At 50.2% G+C, this 26324-nt stretch overlaps 1 protein-coding gene across 1 annotated transcript; it reads right to left on the bottom strand.

Moving 5' to 3' along the window:
* Nucleotides 1-812: 812 nt before the first annotated feature.
* On the bottom strand, nucleotides 813-24896 carry shdb (Src homology 2 domain containing transforming protein D, b; the record flags this gene model as incomplete). Its single annotated transcript, XM_079739099.1, has 7 exons — nucleotides 24824-24896; nucleotides 23824-24223; nucleotides 21177-21330; nucleotides 17498-17782; nucleotides 6422-6596; nucleotides 4401-4520; nucleotides 813-999 (listed from the first exon to the last, which is right to left on the bottom strand). The coding sequence occupies exons 2-7, from the start codon at nucleotides 24157-24159 to the stop codon at nucleotides 813-815; spliced, it is 1257 nt and encodes a 418-aa protein (XP_079595225.1). The 5' UTR covers nucleotides 24160-24223; nucleotides 24824-24896.
* Between the last annotated feature and the right edge of the window lie 1428 nt (nucleotides 24897-26324).

The following is a 26324-nucleotide window of genomic DNA, read 5'->3' as shown; positions in this document are numbered from 1 at the left end:
ACATCTAAACAAATTTTTACCATCTGTGGGCACGTTCCAAAGAGCTGTGCCAAGGGAGGGAGTTTTTGGTTGAATAATTAACAATGGCGAATTTTGGCCGCTTTCTTTTTGAAAAAACACGTATTCAGCCAATAGTTTTATGTCCCATTTGGAAATCAGCCTTCAATATTTGAAATGGATAACTGAGTTCCACAGGCTCCATAAATGTGCTCCACAACAAGCGATGGGAACACTATGGGGGCTCTGCAAATCTCGATGCTGTTGAATACATTTATTTGTGGCTCCCTTCGAGGCCCAACATCAGATGCTCTTCAAAAGGGAATCAAAACATTTCACGATCCACAACCTTTACAAAACTCTTTTCCTCGTTTATTTCTGTTGGGTACATTGGATGCGAACGGATAAAGCAGCGAGCCTATAGGAAGAAGTCCCTCTACTTTCCGCATCATTAGAAAGTTGAGCGAAGACAGCGAAATGGACCTTAACGTTCCGGTATTGTATTGCATGGGAATTGATTTCCCTGGACACTGGAGACACTTGGCACTGGTACAACCGCAGTGTGGGAGTTGGGAGTGAGGCTGGAAGGAGGGCACTGGCAAGACCCCGTCCATGCGTTAAGAGGACACAACGAAAGTGGGCCGGTCTGAAAGAGAGCCAGGCTGATGAGGGTTCCCCCCCCCCCCCCCTCCACGACTGGCCCCATATCCAAGACATTCAAATTGTCAATCGAGTTCAGGTCAGATTCGTCCAATCGCGAACCGAGTGACCCCCCCAGAGGTGCAGGATGAGTTCTGGTGATGAGTGCCGGGCAATCAAAGCGTCTGCACTAGCACGGGGAACAGCAGGGACAGGTGTTCCGCTCCCCTGATGGGCAGTTTGTGCGTGGTGTAGTAGTGGATGACCTCGGGGATGCTGTCGAAGGGCGGGCTGTTCTGGCCCAACACGTACTTGCCGTCCTTGTACTGGGAGAGCTTCATGTGCATGAAGCCTTGGCAGCTCCTGCGGGACCGAAAACAAAAAGGAGAAGAAGAGAGGTGGGTGAGGATTACGACCGGGAAGGAAGAGGAGTTATGGGATGAGCGAGGAGACACGGAGAAGAAGAAGAAAGGATGGGGAAGAGAAGAGGGAGGGCAGGGAGGCTGAATAAAAAAAGAAAGCGAGGCGCTCAAAACAATCATGATTCATGGCGCACTTCTTCCCCGCGTGTGATTATACAGTGCGATAGACAGCGCTGGATTTACGGACTACTTCCCTTGCACTTTTATGGCACGTTATCATGCAGGATTTAACGCTGTGTCACAATTTATAGCACAAAGAAGGGTGTTTAAAACACACTGCAGGGAACGACGCTGGATGAATCAGATAATGGAAAATGAGAAGAGACAAAGGCAGTTATACTGGTAGAGAGCGGGAGGTGAAGCATGGGAGCGTGCCGGAGCGAGAGAGAGAGCAAGAGCGCGAGAGACACACACACACACACACACACACACACACACACACAGGGGGGCGGTTACAGAGAGTGGAAGAGAGAGAGGGGATTGAGAGCGAAGAGCAAGAGGGTGTGAGAGAAAGAGAGAGAGAGAGAGAGAGAGAGAGAGAGATAGAGAGCCCAGAGAGAGCAAAAGAGAGAAAGACAGAGAGAGAGAGAGACCAGGGAGAGAGAGCCCAGAGAGAGAGCCCAGAGAGAGAGAGACCAGAGAGAGAGAGCCCAGAGAGAGAGAGAGAGAAAGACAGAGAGAGAGAGAGCCCAGAGAGAGAGCGCCCAGAGAGAGATGGACCGAGAGAGGAACAGTGGTAGAAAGAATGTCTCAGCCATTAAAAAGCTGAAGTTATTCAGTCTAATTATAGAAGCAGGGGGTAGGACTCCTAGAGAGAGAGAGATGGGCGCCTATCCCCTCGTCTAGTCATTAGTCTGGTAAACCAAATAAAACAATGAGCGAGACAGCAGCCCTCCAGGGCAGCAGAGACGCCCCGACACCCGGGTACTTTGTCTTCCTGTTTTCCGCGCACCCACTGCGCGCCGCAGACACGCGACCCCGGCCGCGTTCCCGTTCAGAGCTCCCTTGATGCGCTCAGAGAACCCCCCCCCCCCCCCGCTCCCACTTGTTTCAGGAGAATGTTTTGATCACTCGAGTCTCCCCCAACGCGTATAAATATTCGAGTCGGTTAGACGCGTGTGTCTGATGTGTGGATTCTTTACCCCGCCGCCAAATCACTTATTCCGTCGCATTCATTCATTTGTGTTTATAAAGAAAACAATAAGCCGCCATGACTCCATGGCACGCTCTACAAGAGCCCCTTCGGGGGAATTGTCCTGTTTTAAAAAACATAACTACTGCAAGCACATGTATTAACTACTCATGAGACGATGAACACAATGTAGCGTCTCCCATCGCAGCATTTGGAAATATCAGCCAAAACGAAATCAATTGCCGACTTGAAAAAACACACAGGAGTCATTTACCGTAATCTACTCTGGCCATGATGATGCCGTGGCCCAGTGACCGGCCTCCATCAACCCGCTCGCTCTCTCGGGAAATAATGGCCATTAGCCGCTTAGCACGATGGCTAATGATATCTAAGAAGGAACAGGCTCAGGGAAACATGACCAGTGATTACATTAGCATTATATTAGTCGTTATCATTGGGACGGGATAGTGTGGTGGAACTGGCTCGAATTTATGAGGTCCCAGCCAAAAAGGTTCAGGGTTTGAACCCCGATTTCCACAACCCCGGGAAGAACCCCTGAACCATCCCTGCTCCCTGATGAAAACATCATGTATGTCAACAAATGCCTGTAATTCACTTAGTATAAAGCAACAGCTAAACTATTAAATAGTGGTAATACTAGATAGTTGTTAATGTGAAAGGAGCTTCAAATCCAAAAACGCTGTATGAATGTACGATGGCCTTGATAACGTCATTTTTCAGGCACTCACAATAAATTAGATTTAACACAGTCAGATAATCACCTATCTTTTGAAACAATTTGTCTGAACACCTCATACCTGATCTGACAACATGTGTATTCAAACTGTATCGGGCGATGTGTGTATAAAATTGTCTGGTAGACAGAGAGTAGACGAAGGGAGAAGGGGGGTTGTAAATGCCCCATCACTATTAATGTGACTGACTCGGACAATGCTTACTGAGTCGAAGTATATGTATACGGTGTGTTTGGACGCTTTATACTACAGCTTTAACATCACATTCACACCTGCCTTAGAGGGAGACGCCATGCTGGCTGGCTCGTAGCACGAGGATGAGAATCAGCTTGTTAACGAGAGTTCACACACCTCTCCCTCCTCGCTCACACACACACACACACACGCACACACACACGCACACACACGCATTGGCTGGGCAAACCAGGGCCACTCGCTGTGACCTTGCGGCCAGAATAGAACGAGTGCACGTTTGTGTCCATGCGTGCTTCACACTGTCACCCTATCCATGTCGATGAGTAATGCATGAGCTTGTTTGTATGTCAGCACATCATGGTGACATTCACTGGCTTCTCTCTCTCTCTCTCTCTCTCACCTTCTCTCTCCTCCTCCGTCTCTTTCTCTCTACCCCTTTCTCTCTTCGCCGCCCCCCACTCTCTCTCCATGTCCCTCTCTCTCGCCATGTTTTTTCCTCTCCTCCTCTTTCTCTCCATCTTTCTCTCCCTCTCTCTCCCCCCCCCATACATTGGCTCCCTTCCCCATCGTCTGTTCCCCCCCACCACAGACCAGAAGGTCATTCATATTCATTAGTGATTAGGGGGAGGCTGATGGGTGCTCTGAAGTGTGCTCTACCTGCCTGATTGCCACTTAGAGATGGCCCACCGGGGCCCGGGAAAAAGGCCACGGTGGAGGAGGGGCCGACGGTAAGGTGAGTATGGGGGGAGGCTACGGATCACGCTGGTAATTACTAGCGAGGAGCAGATCTGATGAGGACAGCAGTATTGGTCGATTGGTCGGAATTGAGTTGAACCGAGGAGGGAGAGAGTTGGAACCTCGACGATATTAAATGCGGTAGAAGTTCAGGAATAGGGAGAGCGGGAGGAAGCCAGAGAGAGAGAGAGAGTGATTTTATTTTTTGCAGAATAAGAGCACAGAAAGACAGATGAATAAGTGCGGTGAATGAGATGCTAGCTCAGTAGTACACCCACACATGCACACAAACACACACACACACACACACACACACACACACACACACGGAGCACAACATCTGTATTCAATCAGACTGGCAAGAGGAAGAGATTCAGGTGATGCCCAACCACCTGACCCCAATACATGGCAGTAATGGAGATAGGGCTCTGTGTGCGTGCGTGCGTGCGTGCGTGCGTGCGTGCGTGCGTGCGTGCGTGCGTGCGTGCGTGCGTGCGTGCGTGCGTGTGTGTGTGCATGCCCTACCGTAGTGAGAGAGAATACTCTGCGCGGCTGGTCTGGCTGTTCCTCACCAGGTAGCTGCACTCCTTACACAGAGTCAGCAGAGACTCTGCCTCGGACCGGGTCAGAGCTCCGTGGTACCATCTGAACGGGACACACACACACACGGTCACTAAACAGTCCTGTCAGAGCCTGATGGAGACAAAACACACACACACGGTCACTAAACAGTCCTGTCAGAGCCTGATGGAGACAAAACACACACACACGGTCACTAAACAGTCCATTCAGAGCCTGATGGAGACAAAACACACACACAAACGCACACACGGTCGACAATGGCAGTTTACTAAAGGTTTCGGCCCTTGACCCACTTTTCAGATCTGATTGAAATTCTCACCGCCCCGACTTCTGAAGTTCGTGTGCGTCTGCCTGCCACACACACCGTTTCAATCCCATCAACATCTGCCGATGACGTATTCATCACCCAGTGCACGAATGCGCATTGCGACACACTCATTTGTGTGCTGGTGGATGCTAATCGCTACTCTGTTTGGCATTCGCAGAACCTTTCAAACATTTACAATTATTACATTGAATTTCTATATTTTAGTGTCAATGACAATGTATGCCCCCAGTCTATGAATCACTCACACCTGTTCCTCGTTTGGTCCCTGATCACCTTTGTCGTTACACTGCCCCCCCCCCATGTTTAAATGTCCAATTTTCAATACACCTTTTACATTTTTTTCATATAGTCCACTTATTTTGCCTCCGTCTATTTAAATATACGTCCTTCTGTTGCTATGCAGTCCATTGGGGCATCAATGACATTATTACATTTTCTCAGAGTGACACCACAAATGAGGATGAGGACATAACAAAGCTTACATCCCATTTCATTTATTTAGCAGACGCTTTTGTCCAAAGCGACTTAAAATAAGTGCATTCAACAATAAAGCTATAACCTAAAAAGTGTGAGAGTCATTTGAATATATAAAAAATCTTAAAATAAGCAAAGCATCTGCTTTTTAGGGCTACAATATAGAAACAAGGGATTTAGAAGGATTCCAGCAAATTGAAACATTTTGATAGGATTATACTTTATATACAATATCAATCATATTTGTATTTGCATGGCACGGAGGGGATTTGGTAGCATATCTATAATGAGTAGCTGTACTTATTGAGTATGATTGCACAGCACTTTAATCAAGGTCTCGAAGAAAAGACGCACATTTCCAACAAATGTCTCCGGTCCCGTTAGCTAAACACTGACATTTAACAGCGTTAGTGATGGGCTTTCCTTTCCTCGGGCAAATCAGCCCATGATTATATAAGCAATAATAACAGAGAACCCCTTCTCTAAAACTGCATCCCGTTTAAAGGGAACTAACCATTGAACTATAAACTACATGAAAGCCTGATAATTACATGTGTTTCAATGTTATCCATAGTGCTAAAAAGCCAACACACAGGGCTTTACAACACAAGGTCTCGTTTACCATCAGAAACCCCATTACACTGTAGTTTATAGGCAGGGTAGCCGGGGTTAGTGGAGTCTATGCTTTAGGATGAGGACACATTGTTTTGTTGAGCTCTGAAGTCGAGTGCTTCAATCAGACACAAACAGCCCCTCAGGGACAATTGAAGATTAATGAGGCAGAATAAGGAACTACTACGAAACCGCGCACGTGTTTGTGTGTGTGTTTACGCGTTTATCTGTGTTTGTTGTGCGTGAGCATGTGTGCGTACTGCTGCACCTTGTTCTTAGAGGTCGGGGAATTGGGCACATTTGCATTTCATTAGCGAAATTGCTCTTAATGTGTGCGGATGCGCCACATTAATTACAACATTTCAAATTACACGCGCCGTCTTAATTAGTTCTCAACCTGACCATTGGTGATTCCACAAGCACTGCCGAGCGCACGTTTAGCTGCAGGCGAGAGCAGAGCTCCTCCAGTCAACAGCCTCCATCGTGTCAGCGGTATCGTTAGCGTTTCCCCCTGCCGCCCGCCACCACAACCCGGGCCTACAACACATACACCTGTTTTTCCAGTGGCAGGCCGGGGTCCACTCGCTCCCCCACCATGGTGTGGCTCTCCTGGGGCATGCGGAACTTGAGCCCCCCGCCTGCCAGCGGGCTGTGCCTGGGCCCCGGGGGCCGCAACCGATCCGTCGGCGGTGGGGAGCGGTCCCACTCGGCACCGTCGAACTGAACTGTAAAAGGGGGGGAGAGAGAGAGAGAGAGAGAGAGAGAGAGAGAGAGAGAGAGGTTGAAGAGAGAGAGAGAGAGAGAGAGAGAGAGAGAGAGAGAGAGAGAGGTTGAAGAGAGAGAGAGAGAGAGAGAGAGAGAGAGAGAGAGAGAGAGAGAGAGAGAGAGAGAGAGAGAGAGAGCGAGGGTGGGATTGAAAGACAAACAGAGAAAGAGTGAGTCATGTTATTTGTGTAGAGCATCATCACAGCAACAGAAAGGGATTAATGGTCAGTAGATCCAGAAATGAGATCCTCCCCACGTCACAGCGGCCCCCTGCAGCGCTGCAGTGAGACCGGACAGAAGTCGGCGCAGAGCGGCCGCGGCCCGGGCCCTGGCGGCCAACCAACAAACAATCTGCATCATCGTCATAATCAGCGTTGTTGTGAACGCCCGGGGCACACGCATCCATCGACGTTACGTGGGAAGAGAGGCGAGCCGACAGATTCCGTGCAGCCAACCATTTCCTGTGTGTGTGCTCGGAGGCACGAGCGTCGCCATTGGTCGATAAGACCGCCAAGCAGACCGTAAGCAGTTGGGGGTTGGGGAGGGGGGGGGGGGGGGCTTGTTGTAGGCTTGTTGTTTTCATTTCAACTGACATCGCTCCTCAATGTTGAACCTTGACTGGAAGACGTACAAACCCAAGAGGGGATTCAACCCCGCAAACCACTCCTGATGCACACATCTGCCGTGGAGGAAAAGGAGGAGTTTGTGTGTGTGTGTGTGTGTGTGTGTGTGTGTGTGTGTGTGTGTGTGTGTGTGTGTGTTTCTACCATTGTGAAAAAAGACAAAAGGGGTGTCAGGCATCAACGAGCCGCGACCATGGAGGGGGGGGGGCGGGGGCGTAACTGGGGGTCCGCCCGGATCAGCCAGGGTCAGAGGCAGGTCACTGGACGTAAAGGTGTGGGACAATGAAGGGGAGGAGGACAGGGGGTGAAACATGGGGCTGGTGACTCAGGGTGTGTGGGGTCACCTCGCTCTCTGATGGAGAAGTGGTCATACTATGGACGGCCCCCCTCCCCCTGCCGTCTCTAACGCAGGAGCAGGGAAGACATAATGAGAGAGAGAGAGAGAGAGAGAGAGAGAGAGAGACAGAGAGAGAGAGAGAGACAGAGCGACAGAGAGAGAGAGAGACAGAGAGACAGAGAGAGAGAGAGACAGAGAGACAGAGCGACAGAGAGAGAGAGAGACAGAGACACAGAGAGACAGGCAGACAGACAGACAGACAGACAGACAGACAGACAGACAGACAGACAGACAGACAGACAGACAGACAGACAGACAGACAGCTATTTGAGAATATTTCTCAAACTGGATTTAATTATTCATTCAGATGTTCAAGCTCAATAGTTTGACCTCTTTTTGTCGCTACATTAAGGAAAGATGAGAGCGCAATTGTTTTCTAAGGTTTCCAATAGGACGAATAAACAGAAACATTGCGGCAGCGACCTCGTCTGTGTTTGCGTATGTGCGTCTCCGTGTGTGAGTGTTTGTGAATGTGTGGGTCTTTGTGTGTGTGTGTGTGTGTGTCTCTGTGTGTGTGTGTTTGCGTATGTGTGCGTCTCTGTGTGCGTGTTTTTCACTTGTGTGCATCTCCATGCGTGTTTGTGTCTCTGTGTGTGTGTGTGTGTCTTTGTGTGTGTGTGTGTCCGTGTGTGTGTCTCCGTGTCTGTGTGTTTGCGTATGTGTGTCTTCCGGTGTGTGCGTGTTTGTTCATCTCCGTCTGTGTGTGTGTGTGTGTGTTTGAGTGTGAGGCTGAGCTTGAGTGCAGCGCAGGAAACGCCGACAAAGAGTTCTCTTGAAAGGCCCTCATGAAATACATCTCCCGTCATAAAACACATTTCTAAAAGGCACCGCACGGCCCGTCTCCCCGCCGATAATAACGCCATAAACACACGGCCGACGCGGAGAGGTCCCGGCCACCGCCCAATAGCGCGAGAGGAGGAGAGGTGGAGACGGCGAGCAGCAGTCAGAAGCAGCAGAGGTTAGAAGCTACATTATTGATGCTCCTTTTTGAACTCATCCACAAAAAGAGTCGCAGTCGGAGTCGGGGGTGGAGGGGTGAGGGGGGGGGACGCGACGAATGTCTGCCCAGTGCCGCGGCCCACGGGGCTGCATGGCACGCCGTGACCAGTGAGGGCCGGGGATGTAGCGTCTCATTCCCGCACCACCACCCTCCCGCATCGCCCCCTGGAGGAGGGGATGGAGGCAGTGCGGTGCGGATGTAGCGTCCCGACTACCTTGGACAGGAGAGAGAGGTGGAGAGGGCTGGGGGCGGGTGGAGGGTAGAGCCGGGCTCGGGTGTAGCAGAACCTTCTCAGGGCAGGCGGTGAGTGAGAGTGGTGGTGGGGTCGGTCGAGGCGACGGCGGTGACAGTGTGTGACAAGAGGAACCCAGAAATAGCCCATTATCTGCCAGGACACGCTACCTCACTCCACCCTGTCGTTATCATGGCCTCGCTGGATCACTTGTGCACACGCATGTGCACACGCACACACACACACACTTGCATATGCATTATGCAAGTTGCCTCTGTTTTACACCTCCCAACCACCACCACCCCTCCACGTGCGCACACACACACACACACACACTGAACACACACACACACACACACACACACACACACACACACACTGAACACACACACACACACACACACACACACACAAAGAGGAGATTACAAAACAAATACAGCGCAGGGATTGGGACTGACGGGGGGGTGACGTCTTCATGAGCTGACAAATCCAAAGACCCCCGAGGTCGGGGGACATCAAAGGCCCCCCTGAATGGGCATTTTAAGAGAGACCCAGGCTGAACATACATGCCTCCCTCCCTCCCCGGTTAATTATTGAGCAGGCAGACACACTTCGCCACTTTCTCCGGCTCCCTGTGAATTATTGATACACGGCTCGTCACAATGGGCCCATCTGGAGCGGGCCGCACCTCCGCCAGAGCCAGGATTAAAATGTGGCTTGGCACCCCCGCTTTGGAGACACGCAAAGGCAAGCTCACGCAGAGGGAGACACACTCGCACACACAAACAGACGCACACACATGCGCACACACACACACAAACACACACACGCGCACACAAACACACACACACACACACACACACACACGTTTGTGTAATTGGGGGTGTGTGCAGTGGCCTTGAACACCATTGTGGCTCACCTACCTGGCAGCCCGCCTGGCAGCGCAAACACGCCAAACTCCCAGGCCAAGCCCAGACGGACTCACCACAACAAGGGGACAGTTGCGAATGTAAACCTCCCCCCTTTAAAATAAAGAGAGGCGGAATGCAAACAGATCTTCAGATCACCGCTCTCAGAATCGAGAAAAAAAACTGCTATTTACGTTTCTTCGGGGCAGTGGGAACATTTCTCAAAAGAACACCCAAGCCCTGGTTTAGTTCTCGTGTTTTGGTGTCTGCTCTATTGGGCGGGGATTCCACATATTGTATTCAGGATCCAAGGTCGTCTCTCTGAGCCTACTGCACTGTATGGGGGGTCCTGTCTAGCTCAACGGTGAGAGCGTGGCCTTAGGGCCAGCAGCGTTAGGGGTTCCACACCCATTGAGGCCAACGATGCATGAGTTAGCAAGTGCTAGTCTGTAATAGTCATTTTGTTGGATGGTTTAGGTGAATGCATCCACCAGGCCACTTGTAAGCAGGGTTTGGTGTGTATGCTTTAAACCATCATGTGTATAGATGTGTCTGTCTCTGTATTTAGCAGAGGTTTGATTCTTTAAAAATGGTTCTGTCAGGTGCATGAAAACTACATAAAATTATCAAGCTTCTCTTCCCGCCATACACACACACACACACACACACACACACACACACACACACACACACAGACAGACAGACAGACAGACAGACAGACACACACACACGTTTGCGCTACTGAGTGAGCCAAAATAATCAATTTCATCAACAAATCTGTTGAGGAATTTCTTTTCCACAAAAGATAAGAGCAGGTGTTGGCAAGAACACAACGATGGGAAAACGTCCCAGAGAATTTTGTTTTCACCGTTTCGATGACTACTCAATGTGTGCTTGGATCCCAGACTGTATGCAAAACCATGGGGTTTTTGAGAAGCTTTAGGAGACAGCACCGTTCTGAACACGCTTGTCTGGTGCAATTTGCTTGACCGTTTTTTGTTGCTAAACTAAAAAGATGACGTGTGTGTGTGTGTGCGTGTATGCACATTCGTTTTGTATTTGTGTCCGGGGTTCCACCTCCTGGGTGCGCTGCCGTGACCTATATCTGTGGCTGGTGGATAATTAACCCTGAACAAGCATCCCTGGACAGGCTTAACACAGGACCCACAGGGACTGAAGCACTCAACTATTAGGGCTCTTACACACATCTGTGCTCCTCGTTTGGAAAAAAGAATGAAACTGACTCTCTCTCACACAGACACACACACACACACACACACACACGCACACACGCACACACGCGGGCCCACACCCACGCCCATATGTCCCTCGACCACAAAGGAACATCTGCCTTCTATTTGTGCGTAATGGACACCTGTGGATGCTCAGCGTTTGGGGGCTGGGGCCCTTCTGCTTTTGCCGTCAGCAGAACGCGATGTGGCACTCGCTCGGAACGTCTGAGGGGCGCCACGTCGATGACGAAGCGGATTCACCTTCTTCCCGGTTTGAAAATGTCAACTCGCTGCAAAACAGATGAAAAATAATAAAAATAACATCTAGTTTCCATCTGCATGGCTCACTCTGGAAAAACATGTGAGAGAAATTGGGTCACATGTAACCGTGCTTAATCCTATGCATTGGGGTTTTCAACACCTGTTCACAATTACCGATAATTACCAGACTGAAAGGGTGTGAGCGACAATGCTGCTTTTCTCTGCCTATTGATTCCACATCAACTGGACTGACAGATAGCTAACCGTGGTTCCAATGGAGTCCGTTGGACAGCCTTGTCTGAAAGAAGACGAGGAAGAGGAGGAGGAGGAGCCTATATCCGACATTAAGATGGCTTCATTAGAGCCATTCACGAAGGCATCTGCCTCTGTAAGAGCCCTGGCAGTCAGGTCTGCTCTCTGCAACACAAAGACCTTATGCTGAGCAAAACGGGCTCTCCGAGGGTGGACAATTAGCACCTTATGCCACCGTCAGCACGGGAGAAAAGCCCCAATATAGAAATCCCCTATTCATCTATAGAATCGAATGCCACTGTGAATTCACCCTGTGGAACTATGATTTTCTTTTTGGGCTGAAACAAGAGATTTCACAATGTTGCATCCGGATCTATTTTCATTTCCTCTTGCGCATGCACACATTTTGGTATTCTGTTTTTGTCTTTCAACCTGTCACACCGATCACTGTCTGTCTTTCTTTTGGGACGCTATGTGTTCATTTACTATTCAATAACCCAATTCCCTTGTGGTGTGCCTGCCACTCTCTATCTCTCTCTCTCTCTCTCTTGAGAGGGGAGAGAGATCGAGATAGGGAGAGAAAGAGAGAGAGTGGCTCTCTCTTTCTCTCCCTATCTCGATCTCTCTCTCTCCCACCTCGCCCTCTCCGTCTCCCGCCACCCGTCCCTTACTGTAAGTGGGGCATTAGCTCCCTTTCCATTCCCGCTCTCACTGCCTCCTGTGCCTGCCCTCACACCCGCCCCCCCTCCCTCCCTCACCCCTCCACCCACCATTTCTATCCCCCCTCCCCCTGCATCTCTCCTCCCCCCTTTACAATGTGTGTGTGTGTGTGTGTGTGTGTGTGTTTGTGTGTGTGTGTGTGAGTGTGAGTGGGAGAGGGAATCACAGAGGACAAGACTTTTCATTAACGCCCGTAACGCTTCAACGCTGAAGGAGCAAGAGGAGCGGGCAATCGGGGAAGAGAGAGAGGAAGGAAATACAAAGGAGCGAGCGAGAGAGAGGGGAAGGCGATCAACAGAGATAGGTGGATCTGAGAGAGAGAGAGAGAGAGACGGGGGGGGGGGGGGAACAGTCCTTCTCTAGTGTCAGTCAATTGATGGAGAGGCCAGGATGAAGGCCCTGGGGTCTGCCTCAAGTGCTGACTCCAAACAGGGATCTCCTCTTTTTGGTCCTTACACTACCCACACGTCCGTTACCATGCCAACACATGTCTTGGCTTAAAACACACACACACTCCCCCACAAACACCCACACTGATGGAGAAGTAACCATCCGTACACACGCAAACATACGTGTTGTTTGCTGATAACAGAGGCACATACATGGGTCGTCCCTGTAGGGCACAGCTTAACACTTAACTATTCACTTAATATACAAACATTACTTACAAGGAGCAAACCATTAATGAACCTCATTTAAATTACCCTCACAGCATTTCAGTCTGCAAGTGAATGTCACTGGGGTGGTGGGGGGCGGGGGTATTTTGCTCAAGGGCAACTAGGTAAGCCAAGGTGAGCTTTTGTTTTCCTCCTCTCAAACCTCCTTCTTCTTCTGTTGTTGTGTTGATTGTCTTCCAAATTCCCCCGATGACGCCGGAAGAAACGCTTAGTCTCTCTCAGGCAAGCCATTATTAAAAACCTCCAAGATCCCCCCTCCGACCACCACCACGCCCCCCACACTCATCATCTGTTCATTAGACAGGGCCATCAGCTCACTAATGAGACGTTGGCTTTAATTAGCTCACTGATTGGTGTAGAACGGCTGGCGGGCCGATCTCTCTCGGCCGAACTGTCCACTTACTTCAAGGAATCACTGGCTGCTGTCATTAAGGCTGTCACCCTGAAATACATACTCTACTGTAATCTAAAATACTCTACTGTACTCTGAAATACGTAATCTACTGTACCCTGTATTACGTATTCTACCCTACCCTGAAATACTCTACTGTACCCTGAAATACATACTCTACTATACCCTGTAATACGTACTTTACCATAGCCTGTAATACGTACTCTACCGTAGCCTGAAATACTCTACTGTACCCTGAAATACGTACTTTACCATACCCTGTAATATGTACTCTACTGTAGCCTGAAATACTCTACTGTACCCTGAAATACATACTCTATTTTACCTTGCTATATGTACCCTACTGTACTCTGCAATACGTACTTTACTGTAGTCTGTAATACGTACTCTACTGTACTCTGTAATACATACTCTAGAGTACCTTGTAACATGTACCCTACTGTAGAAACAACACGTCCTTTACTGTACCCGGAACATCGAAGGCTCCTGATGATGTCAAAGAAAGAAGGCATCACTGGAGCCGTGAGAATCCCTGGCGGCTCAACAGGCTAACACCCAACCCTCAGGCCGCCCCCCCGGTCCACGTGACTGACAGGGGGCAGCCGCTGGGCCCGCGGGATTAGCATTCAGGTGGGGATAAGACCATGAAAATTTGAAGTCAGGATTTGCCATGGACCATTAGACGCTCAATGCCACACACACGGTGTATATATATCAACACCCCAGATGTGCTGTTTCAAACCAGCACCCTCGCACCCCATTGATGCCAAGCTGCACGCAAGTATCTCACTCCCCCCCACCACCACACACGAGGGGACAAGAGGATGACAACCCAGGCTTGAAGCACTGGTGGTGGGGAGAGGTGTGAGCGTGTGTGCGTGTGCGTGTGTGCGCGCATACAGCAGCGCGTGACTCTGTATGTGTTTGGGCGATGATGAGGCGAGGAATGAATGCTTGCTGGCGGATCACTTAATGCCCCTCCCCCCTCATGCCCCGCCCCCTACCACCCCCTGTGGCGGGATCTCTGAGCAAGCGTGTCACATCAGCAGGGAGGAAAGGCCGCGGGGGGGGGGGCTCTGTTTCTGTTGCTCTGTGTGTGTGTGTGTGTGTGTGTGTGTGTGTGTGTGTGTGTGTGTGTGTGTGTGTGTGTATATGTTTGTTTGTGCGTCTGTGTGTGCACGAGTTTGAGTGTGTGCGTGCAAGTGTGAGTGTAGGTGAATGTGTGCGAGTGTAAGTGTGTGTGTGTGTGTGTGTGAGTGTCCGTGCTTGTGTTGCCGGGTGACGGATTGCCCCCTCACGACAATGGCCCTGGCTTCCCTCCGGTACTCCTGTACCCTCCTCCTCCTCCTCCTCCTCCTCCTCCTCCTCCTCCTCCTCCTCACATCTCTGCAGCACGGGAAGCATTCATTCTCAGGGCCCGCCTCCAACCACACTCTGCACAACCACAAACATCCACTGAGCGGCCGTCAGATCGACCGTAACCTTGGACGCCCCCCTCTGCCTACCCCCGCTCTCTCTGTCCGACCATCTCCTATCCTTCTCAATCAATGCTCCCTCTCTGTCTCTCTGTCTTTCTCTCTCTCTGTCTGTCACTCTCTGTCTGTCACTCTCTGTCTTTCTCTTTCTTTCTCTCTCTCTCTCTCGCTTTCTTTTTCTCATTGATTTTTCACTTTTTAGTCCTCAGAATAAATGGGATTCAACCTTGTTGTCCTTGTACTGGTAGGTTACAACAAACATGCAGTCAGCATACGGCCAGATGCAAAGCAGTGTAAAGTATATTCCTCCCATTCATTTGAATACATCTCTCTCTCTCCGTTCCTCTCTGTGTGCTGTGACTGTCTCTCGCTCTAAGGCCGGGAAGGGCAACAGTGAGTCGGTTGAGAGGTTCAGGGGAGGGGTATGGATTAAAACTGGAGAATGGAAAACCGTGTGTGTGTGTGTGTGTTTACACTCGGGTGCGTTTGGTCTGCTGAAGCAGGCAGCCATTGCTGCTCAGAGCGCAGGAATACAACGAAAAGTCACGCACACAACAGCGTTTCCCTCCTCCAGTGGCATCGCTCACCCTCTGAACATCTGCATGAACAACTGGTGAAAAACAAAGAAAGAAAAAATGCAGGGGGGGAGGAGTTGGTCAGCGGGGGAGAGAGATAAATCAGCACGAAGGATTTTCAGCCGATGAAAGAGGGAATGGGGTTTCCGATTTATCCAATGCTCCAGTCCTTTTTGGGAATCAGCGAGATGTTTTCCAATAGGTCCTGATGTCCCCTTCATGCTTCCATGGTTAATGGGATTGCAGTGCGGACATGGTGCGCATGTAGATTATTTACGCCCTCCGCTTAAATGTGTGTGTGCGTTTGTGTGTGTGTGTATGTGAGTGTTTATGTATGTATGAGAGTGTTTATGTGTGTGTGTACTGTGTAGTGTGGATAAGGTGCACATACATGTGTGTGAGCCTCACCACGCACACAGGGACACACAGATACATGCGCACAGGCACATACACACAGATGGATTCGCACAAGTATGACACAAGCGAAGGCACAAACACACACACACGCACACGGTTGTGAATGCGAGGTAATGCCGTTGTGTACTCTGGCAATTGTGCTGACCATGAGTCTCCTATTAGTACTGAATCAGTCACGCACATGTAAGCATGTAATTAACGGAGGGGAGGGGGGAAGCCCAGTGGAGTGGGAGGAGGGAGGGACGGGGGGGGGTTGGAGTGTGTGTGAGACAGGGTGATTTATTGTGCTTTCACCTTGACCTCCATGACTCGAGTCTGCAGCTCAATTAAGCCAGCTTGCCCCCTTGCCATACTTCTCACTGATCCACTCCTCCCTCGCCCCATCATTCCGTCTCTCTCTCTCTCTCTCCTCCTCACGGACACTCTCTTTCCTTCAGATCTTCCGTCTTCAGCCCGTCCGCCCGTCAGTCAGTCTTTCTGTCTGTGTCTGTGTTTCATTGCCCCCCTTACCCTCTTTCACGGCAACTGAATCACCATGACATTTAATTCGACATGATGTTGCCGCATATGATCTGAATTCTAGGAATTAATTAAATCCTGTGCCTCTCTCTCCTTCGTTCTCCCTTATTCTCATCCAGCGTCTCTCCTGTCCTACAAAAACTGTGCGCTGAACATGAACACATTCAAATAGGGGTTTCAGGTCGGTAGGATTTTGATGAGCAGCCCATTAATTCGGTCTATATTCTCTCTCTCTCTCTCACTCTTTTTTTTCCCACTCGCCCTGGACTTTTGACCATCCTCTATGATAAGCACACTGCGAACATGAACACAAACACTGAAAGAAGGATCCGTGTCAGCATGATTTTGATGAGCACCTCACAGACGGCAAAGGTTTGCCGCCTGCCATTGTGTCAGTATTGGTGCTCACAAAGGGAAATCAATGGCCATCAGAGGTGTGATCGTGTGTGTGTGATCGCGTGTGTGTGTGTATGCGTGCATGTATGCATGTGTGTGTGTGTTTGTGTGTATGTGTGTGCGCGCCACCAAGAGCCAACCGAGACAAAAGCGCAGCAGCAGGAACGAAAGAAAGATAGAGAGGTGTTGATTGAGCGACGCTGACATTCAAGGGCGCAGCAGCCACGGCTGAAGTAAAGGTGATGCTCCGCGGAGGAGATGGACAGATTTCACTGAAGGTCACTTTGTAAATCTTCAAAGGCCTGACATTTTTTAAAAAGCTGCATTCGTTAATACTCAGGGTGAATGCTTAAATGATAACCAGGAACGCCTCGCCAATGTCCTTTAGCAAAAAAGGGCAATAACACTTCTGGACCTAGGGGACTGCAGTTGGTGGAAATAAAAACGCGGGATCAAACCGGGATCTCGACGTGTAGTCAAATCAAACACTAGAGCCAGGATATTTGCAGGGGCAAGTGTGAGGGACTACCAGCCGCAAGGTTCCGGGGTTCGATTCCGTATGTCTGCAGTCTACCTGTAGTGCGAGGGGCTCAAACCAACCCGCTCCCTCGAGGCATGCATCGGCTTCCCCTGCGAGGTGCCTGGGGGCAAAGCTTCCTTCGAGGGCCTAATGACTGAAACAGTGGCGGTGAAATAACAGTTGCGCCGTTTCCTTGAGTGACAGAACAGGGGGGGGGCGGGGCTTCACTTCTCATTCCTCCGTACCTGCCAGTGCTTTGGAGATGTTGTCCTTCTTCCACTCCCAGGGCTGGTCGTACTCGTCGGCGGGCCTCTCGTCGTCCTGGGGCAGCCTGCTGCCCTCGCGGACCTCCTCGGGGGACTCCCCGTAGCGCTGGCCCAGGCTGGGGCCCCGGCCCCGCTCATCGGGGTGCTCCAAGGAGCCCAGGCGCCGGCCCCGCTCGTCCTCGTACGGGGTGTCGTAGAGCTGCACTCCCCCTCGGACCCTTCCTCCTCCTCCTCCTCCTCCTCCTCCCGTCCCACGCTGCAGCTCTGAGGAGACACGCGCGCACACACACACACACACACACACACACACACACAGACACACACACTGTTAATTGCTTCGTTTGCCGTCGACGGCGTGTTGAGCAGAACTCTGCACGCAAAGCGAGGTCGGAGGCATTAATATTTGAACAGCGTGATGGAGCACCCCTTGATGAGAGACCCAAAATGATGTGTACCGTCAAAATAACAACAAATAATCAGGAAGACGCGTGTTGCGCGCCGGGCATGAGCAGACCGCGCTGACGGAGAGCAATGATGTTTGCGCAGCTTGCCGCCAGAGCACGCGCCCGTACGGAGGGGCACAACCGGGCCGGGAGAAGCGCGGTGGAAGCACTCCCCCCCCCCCCCCCCCCTCTCCCCCCCACCCCAAGCCCTGCGGCCGCCCCGCCGGCATCCCAGCGCATCCATATTACCTTGTTCCCCAATCTCATCACCTTCCCGCCATGCCCCAGTTTCTATTTCCACCCTGTTTCCCCAACACCGGAGACAAACAGTCTGCTGGAGTTAATTGCGGCTTCCAGACACAAAGGCTGCGTCGGATAATTGACAAACCGGCTAACGATCGCGTCCCTGACACTACAGCTGCTGACTTCTGCTGCAGCAGCAATCGGATCAGCAGCTTCGATTGGGAAACCACAATATAAATATATATATGCCTGTATTTTCCGAAGGTGATGAGGAGAGGTCCCTTTAGAACAAAGAAAGATACAGAAGAAAACATGGGATCCAGGTTTGTGTGTTTGGTTACCACCACCATGGTCCTAGCTATGGTGCCCTCCTGGCTAGGCGACCGGCCCCCCGCTAGACGGGGGCTAGGTGACTGGTTGAAAGGCAGAGTCAAAGTTTAACCTTCATCCGGCGCACACATCTGTCTCCATGGCGACAGAGTGGAAGCCCTGGGGAAAGACCCTTGCGGTGATGTGAGGGAGGAGGGAAACATAAAGAAAGAGAGAGAGAGAGAGAGAGAGAGAGAGAGAGAGAGAGAGACAGCTGGGGGGGAATAAGTAGAAAATAGGGGAGGGGACGATGGAGAGATCGGAAAGAAAGAAAGAAAGAAAAATGGTAATGGAAGCGTGCTGGGGAGGGAGGAGGAGCAGAGGAGGGAGATTGGAAAACAAACAGAGAGCGGGAGGGAGGGAGAGAGGGAGGGAGGGACGGGGAGCGATGCCCCGGGAGAGCTGGAGGGAGGGGACATGGCGGGGGGGCGCGGCTGTGTGGCTGTCTGTGTTTGATGTTAAGCCGTTCAGACAGAGGCACGCCGCGGCTGAACGATGCTCTACCTGCGCCCTCGGAGTGTCAGAGGCAGCCCGCGCAGGGGAAGGCAGGGAGAGGGAGATTGAAACACAGCCAGGCTTACTGATTACACACTGGAGATAGACAGACAATGAGATGGTGATGTGATAGGAAAGTGGTTGATTAGAAACAGGGGGAGACCAGGGGGGATGGGGGGGGGGGGGGAGAGAGGCTGTTTAGGCATGCAGAAGAAATGGAAGAACAACATGATCTGCAGTCCGTCCACGGGAATCCCACATGAACCCGGGGACTGCGGAGGACGCGGATCGGAGGAAGAAGCAAGGTGTCTAGCTCACAAGAGGTTTTTGTTGATATTTCTTTGGAGAGGTGTCAAAGTACGCAACAAAAAATAAAACACACAATAAAATGCATTCATACAAACCGAGCCACAATTGTCTTTTCAGACGAATGGGCGACTCCCCGTAATGAGAGACGAAGGAAGGATGAACAGACAGACAAACGGAGGAAGACACACAGACGGCGGCCCTTGTGTACAAATGGGCTGTGACCACACAGCCCATTTGCTGAGCAAATGAGAAAAAACATTCGCCAGTCTCTGCAGCCTACCTCCCCGTCAATATCCGACTGAACACAAAAAGACCATCACATAAAAACAGCGGCTCTTGGGCAAGGGGGGTTTTTTTTAATCGTAGATCTAGCGGAGGAGATGGGAAAAGAAAGATGACCCACTTCACCTCTGACTAAGAACTCTGCTTGACCGGAGGGACGTCTCAGCAAGCAGTAGCCAGCGAGAGAGAGGAGACCGGACATGTACACTTAGCCGATAGACGAACTAGAGAGGGCAGCGTGGCTACCCCTCAGGGCAGTGGAAGATACACGTGATGGAGATGGTGGCTGGAAGGTGCTGGAGGATAGGGGGGGGGGGGGGAGATGGTGCAGGGTGAGGGGTGATGGTGGTGGAGGGTGGAGCGTTCTTTCTCACTAAATGACTGAAACAGTTAGGGAATTTTAGGGAGAGAGGGAGAGGAGTGTGTGTGTCTGGGAGAGAGGGAGAGAGAGAGACAGCGAGAGAGGGCGACTGCGAGAGAGAAAGGGCGATTGAGGGAGCGAGAGAAAGAGAGAGGGAGACGTTAGGATAACAAAGACAAATGGAAAACGATAGATGGCTACCAGAGCGTGGAGAAACACTGGAGGAGGACATGGGAGGGGAGTCGGATAGAGATGTCTTCAAACGTCTGGAATGGGGAAACTCAAGAGCACGCCAAGAGCTAACCAAATAAATACAGCACGCAGATTGCGCTGTTGTGTAGGCCCCCTTCTCAGCCAATACTACAAAGAAGTTTGTTTAAAAAAACCCGTTTACAGGGTAAACTGGTTTTTGTGTGAATTGTGTGAACCCTGCCGACGATAACAGCACCAGCCAGTGTATACAAAGGCTTTTTAAAAGACTTAAAAAACGTTACAATAAAGAAAATACACCCCCTAGGCTCACTCTTCTTAAACATCATTATTCACCTTCTCTACCCTTCGCACCCTAAGTACCTACACCAGCCAAAAATATACTTCATGAATAATTTACTCATAAAATATATTCAACACCGCTTCCCCTTCAGCTGATTAGAAGTTCACATTTTTTGCACGGGCGGGCTTAACATTTGAACCAATAATATCACAGAAAGCTTGTGTAGCCGGCTAGTGTACGCATTGTCCATTTGAACCATCCAATTTGAACCATGAAAGGAAAGGAAGAGTTCAATATGATGTTTAAGCACATGGAAACATAAATGGACTGCGCTTTTATCCAAGGCGCTTTACAATATTGCCTTACATTCACACACCGACAGCGGTGTCACCCATGAAAATCGTCAGCCAGTGTGTTCGGAGCGGTTGAGATAAGGTGCCTTGCTCAGGGACACCTCGACAATCCACACAGGAGGAGCCGGGGATTGAACCAGCAATCTTCCGGTTACCAGCCAAACCGCTCTACTCCCTGAGCTACTGCTGCCCCCGAAACATCTCATCACCTGCTGCGTAAAACCCGCTGTACGATCCACCTAAAAACACCATGGCGTAGCATGCCTCCGAACCACAGGGATATTATGGGATGGCCGGGGGAGGAACCGACCTGTGAGGACGCGCTGGGCCTCGTACGGCTCCATGTAGCCGTTGTTCTCACAGGGCGTCAAGGGCCCCAGGTCCGGCTCCGTCCTCAGGTCCGACCGGGCGTCAAACGGGTCCGAGTAGTCCGTCTCGCGGGCCAGCGGAGCGGACGGCACCACCTGGGTGACGAGAAGATGGGTCATTTGGTAAATGGACTGACTTTTACCAAAAGCGCTTTACAATATTGCCTAATATTCCCCCATTTACGCACACATTCAGACGCCGACGGCGCAGTCAGCCATGCAAGGCGACAGCCAGCTCGTCGGGAGCAGTGAGGCTAGGTGCCTTGCTCAGGAACACCTCGACACTGTAGCTAGGAGGAGCCGGGGATCGAACGTGCGGTTACCAGCCAAACCGCTCTACCTCCTGTGCAACCCCCGTAATTTAATATATACATGATACCCAGAGATACAGGGGGAAGGCAGACTAATACTCCATCCCGCCATTACCTTAGGAGACATGTCTTGTATCGTCTTGTGTCTTGACCTTTATCAGAATAAAAGCTATAACTTCAGTAGCAGAACTTAATAATGACCAAATGCCACTTGCATCAGAATTATGTTTGAACAGCCGAGGACTGTGCATGATGCAATGCATTGTTTTCTATATACAATATCTGCCCAAAAACTAGTTGACAATCCCCTGTGACAACCGCCTCAGGCGACCCTACCTACTGTCACGTGATCGTGATGCGTTGCCCGGGAAAATGTTGCTATTTTTACGGCATAACCCCCACTTTCTGCTGTACATCGTCCCGCACAAAGACAATAGGCTAACCAAATACCGCAATAGTGCTAACCCAAGCCTTACTTGGGAGGCTATATTCTGCTACACAGGCTAATTCTCCCTCTCAGGACGTCATATTTCACCCTCTGGAAGCTGGGAGGAAGTGGCCCAGTAAGGAGATGACGAGGTCCCAGGCGGGACTGCAGACAGAAGATAAAGTGTGTGTGTGTGGGGCTAGGGGAGGGGGGATGTTGCTGGTTATTGGAGAGTATTTGTTCCTCCATTCGTGCACAGGTGGAATCTCAGTGGTCAACTGGCTCAGTGACAACCACGCACAGACAGCAATATGGACGGACGCGCCAACACACACACATCCATGCAAACACACATACACATCCATGCAAACACACACACATCCATGCAAACACACACACACACACACACACACACACACACACACACACACACACACACACACACACACACACACACACACACACACACACACACCCGCCTGCAGGCCACACACTCCCATCCTTATCTTATTCTCCACCTCTCTCTTTTTATTCTCCGCTTATCATTCCATTTTCCTAACCTCTTTGTCCCTTCTCTTTATTCCCCCTCCCTACTGCCTGCCCTCCCCTTTTCAGTTTTTCACGCACTCTTTATCTAACTTTGTTCATCGCTCAGGCCTAGCCACACGTTGCCCTGCGATCCCAGGGAAGACAAGCGCACACACACGCCGCACAACATTACATCGTAATCCCCCAGTCGATTGTGTAACTGGTTATCGATGCGCCGGAATCTGCAATGTTAATTACAGTGCGGATGTTCTTCCCACGGACCCTGGGAAATTAATGAAGGCTACATAAAAATGGAGTAAAAACCAAAGAGCTATTGACCTGCCGTAAGACCTTCACTCCTCCACCACACAGACACACTTCAGATCTGCTGTTCTGAATGAAAGAGAAAAGAACCACCACTCAATGGAAAAAGGCTCAAAAGGAGAAATATAACACCCGACTCACGATATATTTGCAAGTTGAATGAGTGTATGGAGTATTAAAGCACTATTTTATTATAGTTGGCTCTCTCTCTCACTGTCGTTCGCTCTAGTTCTCACCCTCTCTCTCACTCTCTTTCTGTCTACCTGTCATTTTCTCTCTGACTCATCACCTGTTTCCTGCCACAGCATCGACTGCATGTTATAGATATAAATACGCTCTGACGTCCCACTGGCGCCGAAGGAACGGGGTCATCAATTATTCTGGCTTTGCGGGCCCCTGAGGTCTACCAATACGTTACACAGGTGGCATCTTGTGCTGAAACAGGGGTCTCTCTCTCTCTCTCTCTCCTTTCATAATTTATGAGAAGACATGGGACCATGTCACCCCCCCCCCCCGCTGACTCAATGATCCGTCGACGCCATCAATAAAACTCATATTTAGCCATTAGGGATAATGTAGGACAAGGGTTACATCAGCAGGAGGGCTTTCGGATGCACAGCAAATTATGGAAATGAAGAAGTGTGTGACACACACGCACGCACCCGCGCGTGCGCACACACACACACACGCACGCACACACACACACACACACACACACACACACACACACACACACACACACACACACACACACACACACACACACACACACACACACACACACACACACACACACACACACACACACACACTTACGGGGAAATGACTTGCCAACAGAGATGTGGATCAATAAAGCTGAGTGATGCAGAGAGGTGATCTCTTAGTGAGAGAGGGAACCACTGAAGTGATCTCTCTCTACACCTTTGAGAGGATTGCCCCGTTATGTTGGAACCCCACAGAGAGAGAGAGAGAGAGAAAAAGAGAGGACCGGACTCTTACGGGCTCCTGCTGGTCCTCTAAGGAGATGGCACTGAGGAGGATCTTGGTGCGCCCCAGGTCCTGGGAGTCCACCTTGATCAGTCTGTGTTTGGGCGACTTCATGTCCAGGTTCGGGCACTTCATGGGCGACCCGTACACAGGGGTGGACGGCGCGTCGGGGGGTCCCGGGTCGCACCTGGACCGGTTCTCTGCGTCCTCGTAGGGGTCTTCGAAGTCCATGTTCTTCTGGAGCCGGTAGGCTCTGAGGATCTCGCTCTCTGTGTAGTCCGGCGTAGGAGGCTGGGGAGGGACCCTCCTGCTCCCAAAGCTCAGGTAGTCCTTCAGCCACTTGGCCATGGCCGGCCTGGGGCTTCTTAGACGGCACACTGGGAGGTTATGTGGGGCAAGGCTCAGGGGGGGTCTGAGGAGAAGAGAGAGCCGACGGTGTTAGAATGACTTCTAATTCGTCTGAGAGGTTCAGATTGGATTTATTCCCTGTGAATTAACGTGTGCGCTTTCTGAAGACGAATTTCCCCCCTGCTAAACAAGGAATCACATACTGTCATGCTTGTAGAGACGCTCTACAAAGAGCCGTAATAACGAACAGCATTTGCAGCTGGCGTTCACATGTATTGTTTTAACAAAGAAGTAATAACAGCGTCTACCGTCTGGACTATGCCCCTGGAGCTGCAATTACATTTCACACCCACATAATAAACCAAGGAAATCACTCACTGATTAAGTGTTAATCAATTGATAAAGAAAAAACACATTGAAGCCTAGCCACTTTAGATATAGTCGCGTGTCTGTTTTTTTAGACTTGGCTCATGGCGCATAATAAATAAAACACCTTTAAATGTGAAACAGGACAAAAGTAGGCCTATAACAATTTGCCAAAATGATACACGTCTTTCCATTTTAAGTTATAATTTGAGATTTGGAAAGCTCACTCACAGCATTGCAATTTAAAAACGACAACAACTGATGATGTTGCGGGACCAACACACTATTTACCACTCACCTTCTTCACCGCTGCTCCTACCACTTTCGATGCGAGCTTTTCATGTTGCGCTCCTTCATGTTGACAGCAAAACCCATGCAAACAAAGTCAAAAGAAAAACCCTCAAGCCGTACCGCTTAAATTACATTTAAGTGGTAATTCCAAAAATAAAACGCGGCAAGGGCTTATTTGGCGACGCGTTGAGGAGATGACCACTGGAAACCAACGGAGTTTGGCTGTCTGAGAATCGAGCGAAGGCAAACGGACGAGTGCGAGGCGACGCGGATCCTAGTGGAACCCAACCACGCGTTGAGGGGGAGGGGCTTAACTCTCAGACGCCATATCGTACCCTGGTAGGCTGCACTATAGGCTGCATTTCAGCTACCATTCATTAATTGAACACACATCTAGATCATGAGCCACACATCCATAGAGCTGCATAACATTCTTTGAATAAAATAAATTGCCTTCATGTTATGATTCCTAAATACGATGTGAAGGAGCGAATGGACCTAACTAGTTAGCTCAGCTCATATTCCACCAACCCAAACCCACCTGTTAATTATTTACCCATACACCATGCTTAATCTAGAAGATCTCTATGTCCTATGACACATTGGATTAATCTTTTATCATATTCCACAGAAGCGTCCCATTTCGGCGCGGATGATTTATCTTGTATTTGGGGGTCTGATTCCAGAGGGTCCCTGGCTGTAGATACCCAAAATATCATCACCCGTTGGACATTGCAGTTTGGGATGATGGGTCACAAGAAATATTGGAGCAGGCACAAACACAAAACCATGAAGGCGCTAACCACCACACATGGACCCAATGACAACAAGCACTGAAGCCCAACCATACTGACTAAAAGATTTTAAAAAAAAATTGGGCAGAAGGTGTCTCATCCGCTCTTTCAGAGATCACCCATTATCAAGGGCTGAGGGGCCTATATTGGATTGCGCGCTACAGTGGTTGAGGCTGTTAAAGGACCGTAAATGCCCCCTTTTCTCCACGACAGCCATGAGCTCACCCTCTCCCGGGGGCGGGAGATTGGATGAGGTCATCACGATAGAATTCCTCTCTCTCTCTCTCCGCGGCTCCAGATCTCTACGACCGCAGACGTCATCAGCAGCTCTCCCACAGCGGCTCCACAGACGGTCAGGCCTGCCTGCCCTGGATTTTCCGAAACATGAGATTTATTAGATTACATGGATTGATGTTGATGCAAATATAAACACCGTGGATGTTGTGGATTGAACAATAGGGAAGTCTACCTGGAAATGAATGTTTTTCAAAATGAATTTGCATTTTTTTCCCCCCAAACATTATAGTTGGAGAAAAAAGGCTTTTCATCCCTTAAGGCATATATTTAATATGCTTGGTTCCCACCTCACATATTTTACACTTATCTTTCGCATGCACACACACGCACGCGCAGACACACACTCACACACGCACACACGCACACACACACACACACACACACACACACACACACACACACAGACACACACACACA

Source organism: Pollachius pollachius (assembly GCF_949987615.1).
Source record: "Pollachius pollachius genome assembly, chromosome: 7".
Taxonomy (NCBI): domain Eukaryota; kingdom Metazoa; phylum Chordata; class Actinopteri; order Gadiformes; family Gadidae; genus Pollachius; species Pollachius pollachius.
This window is presented reverse-complemented; position numbering and strand designations above follow the sequence as displayed.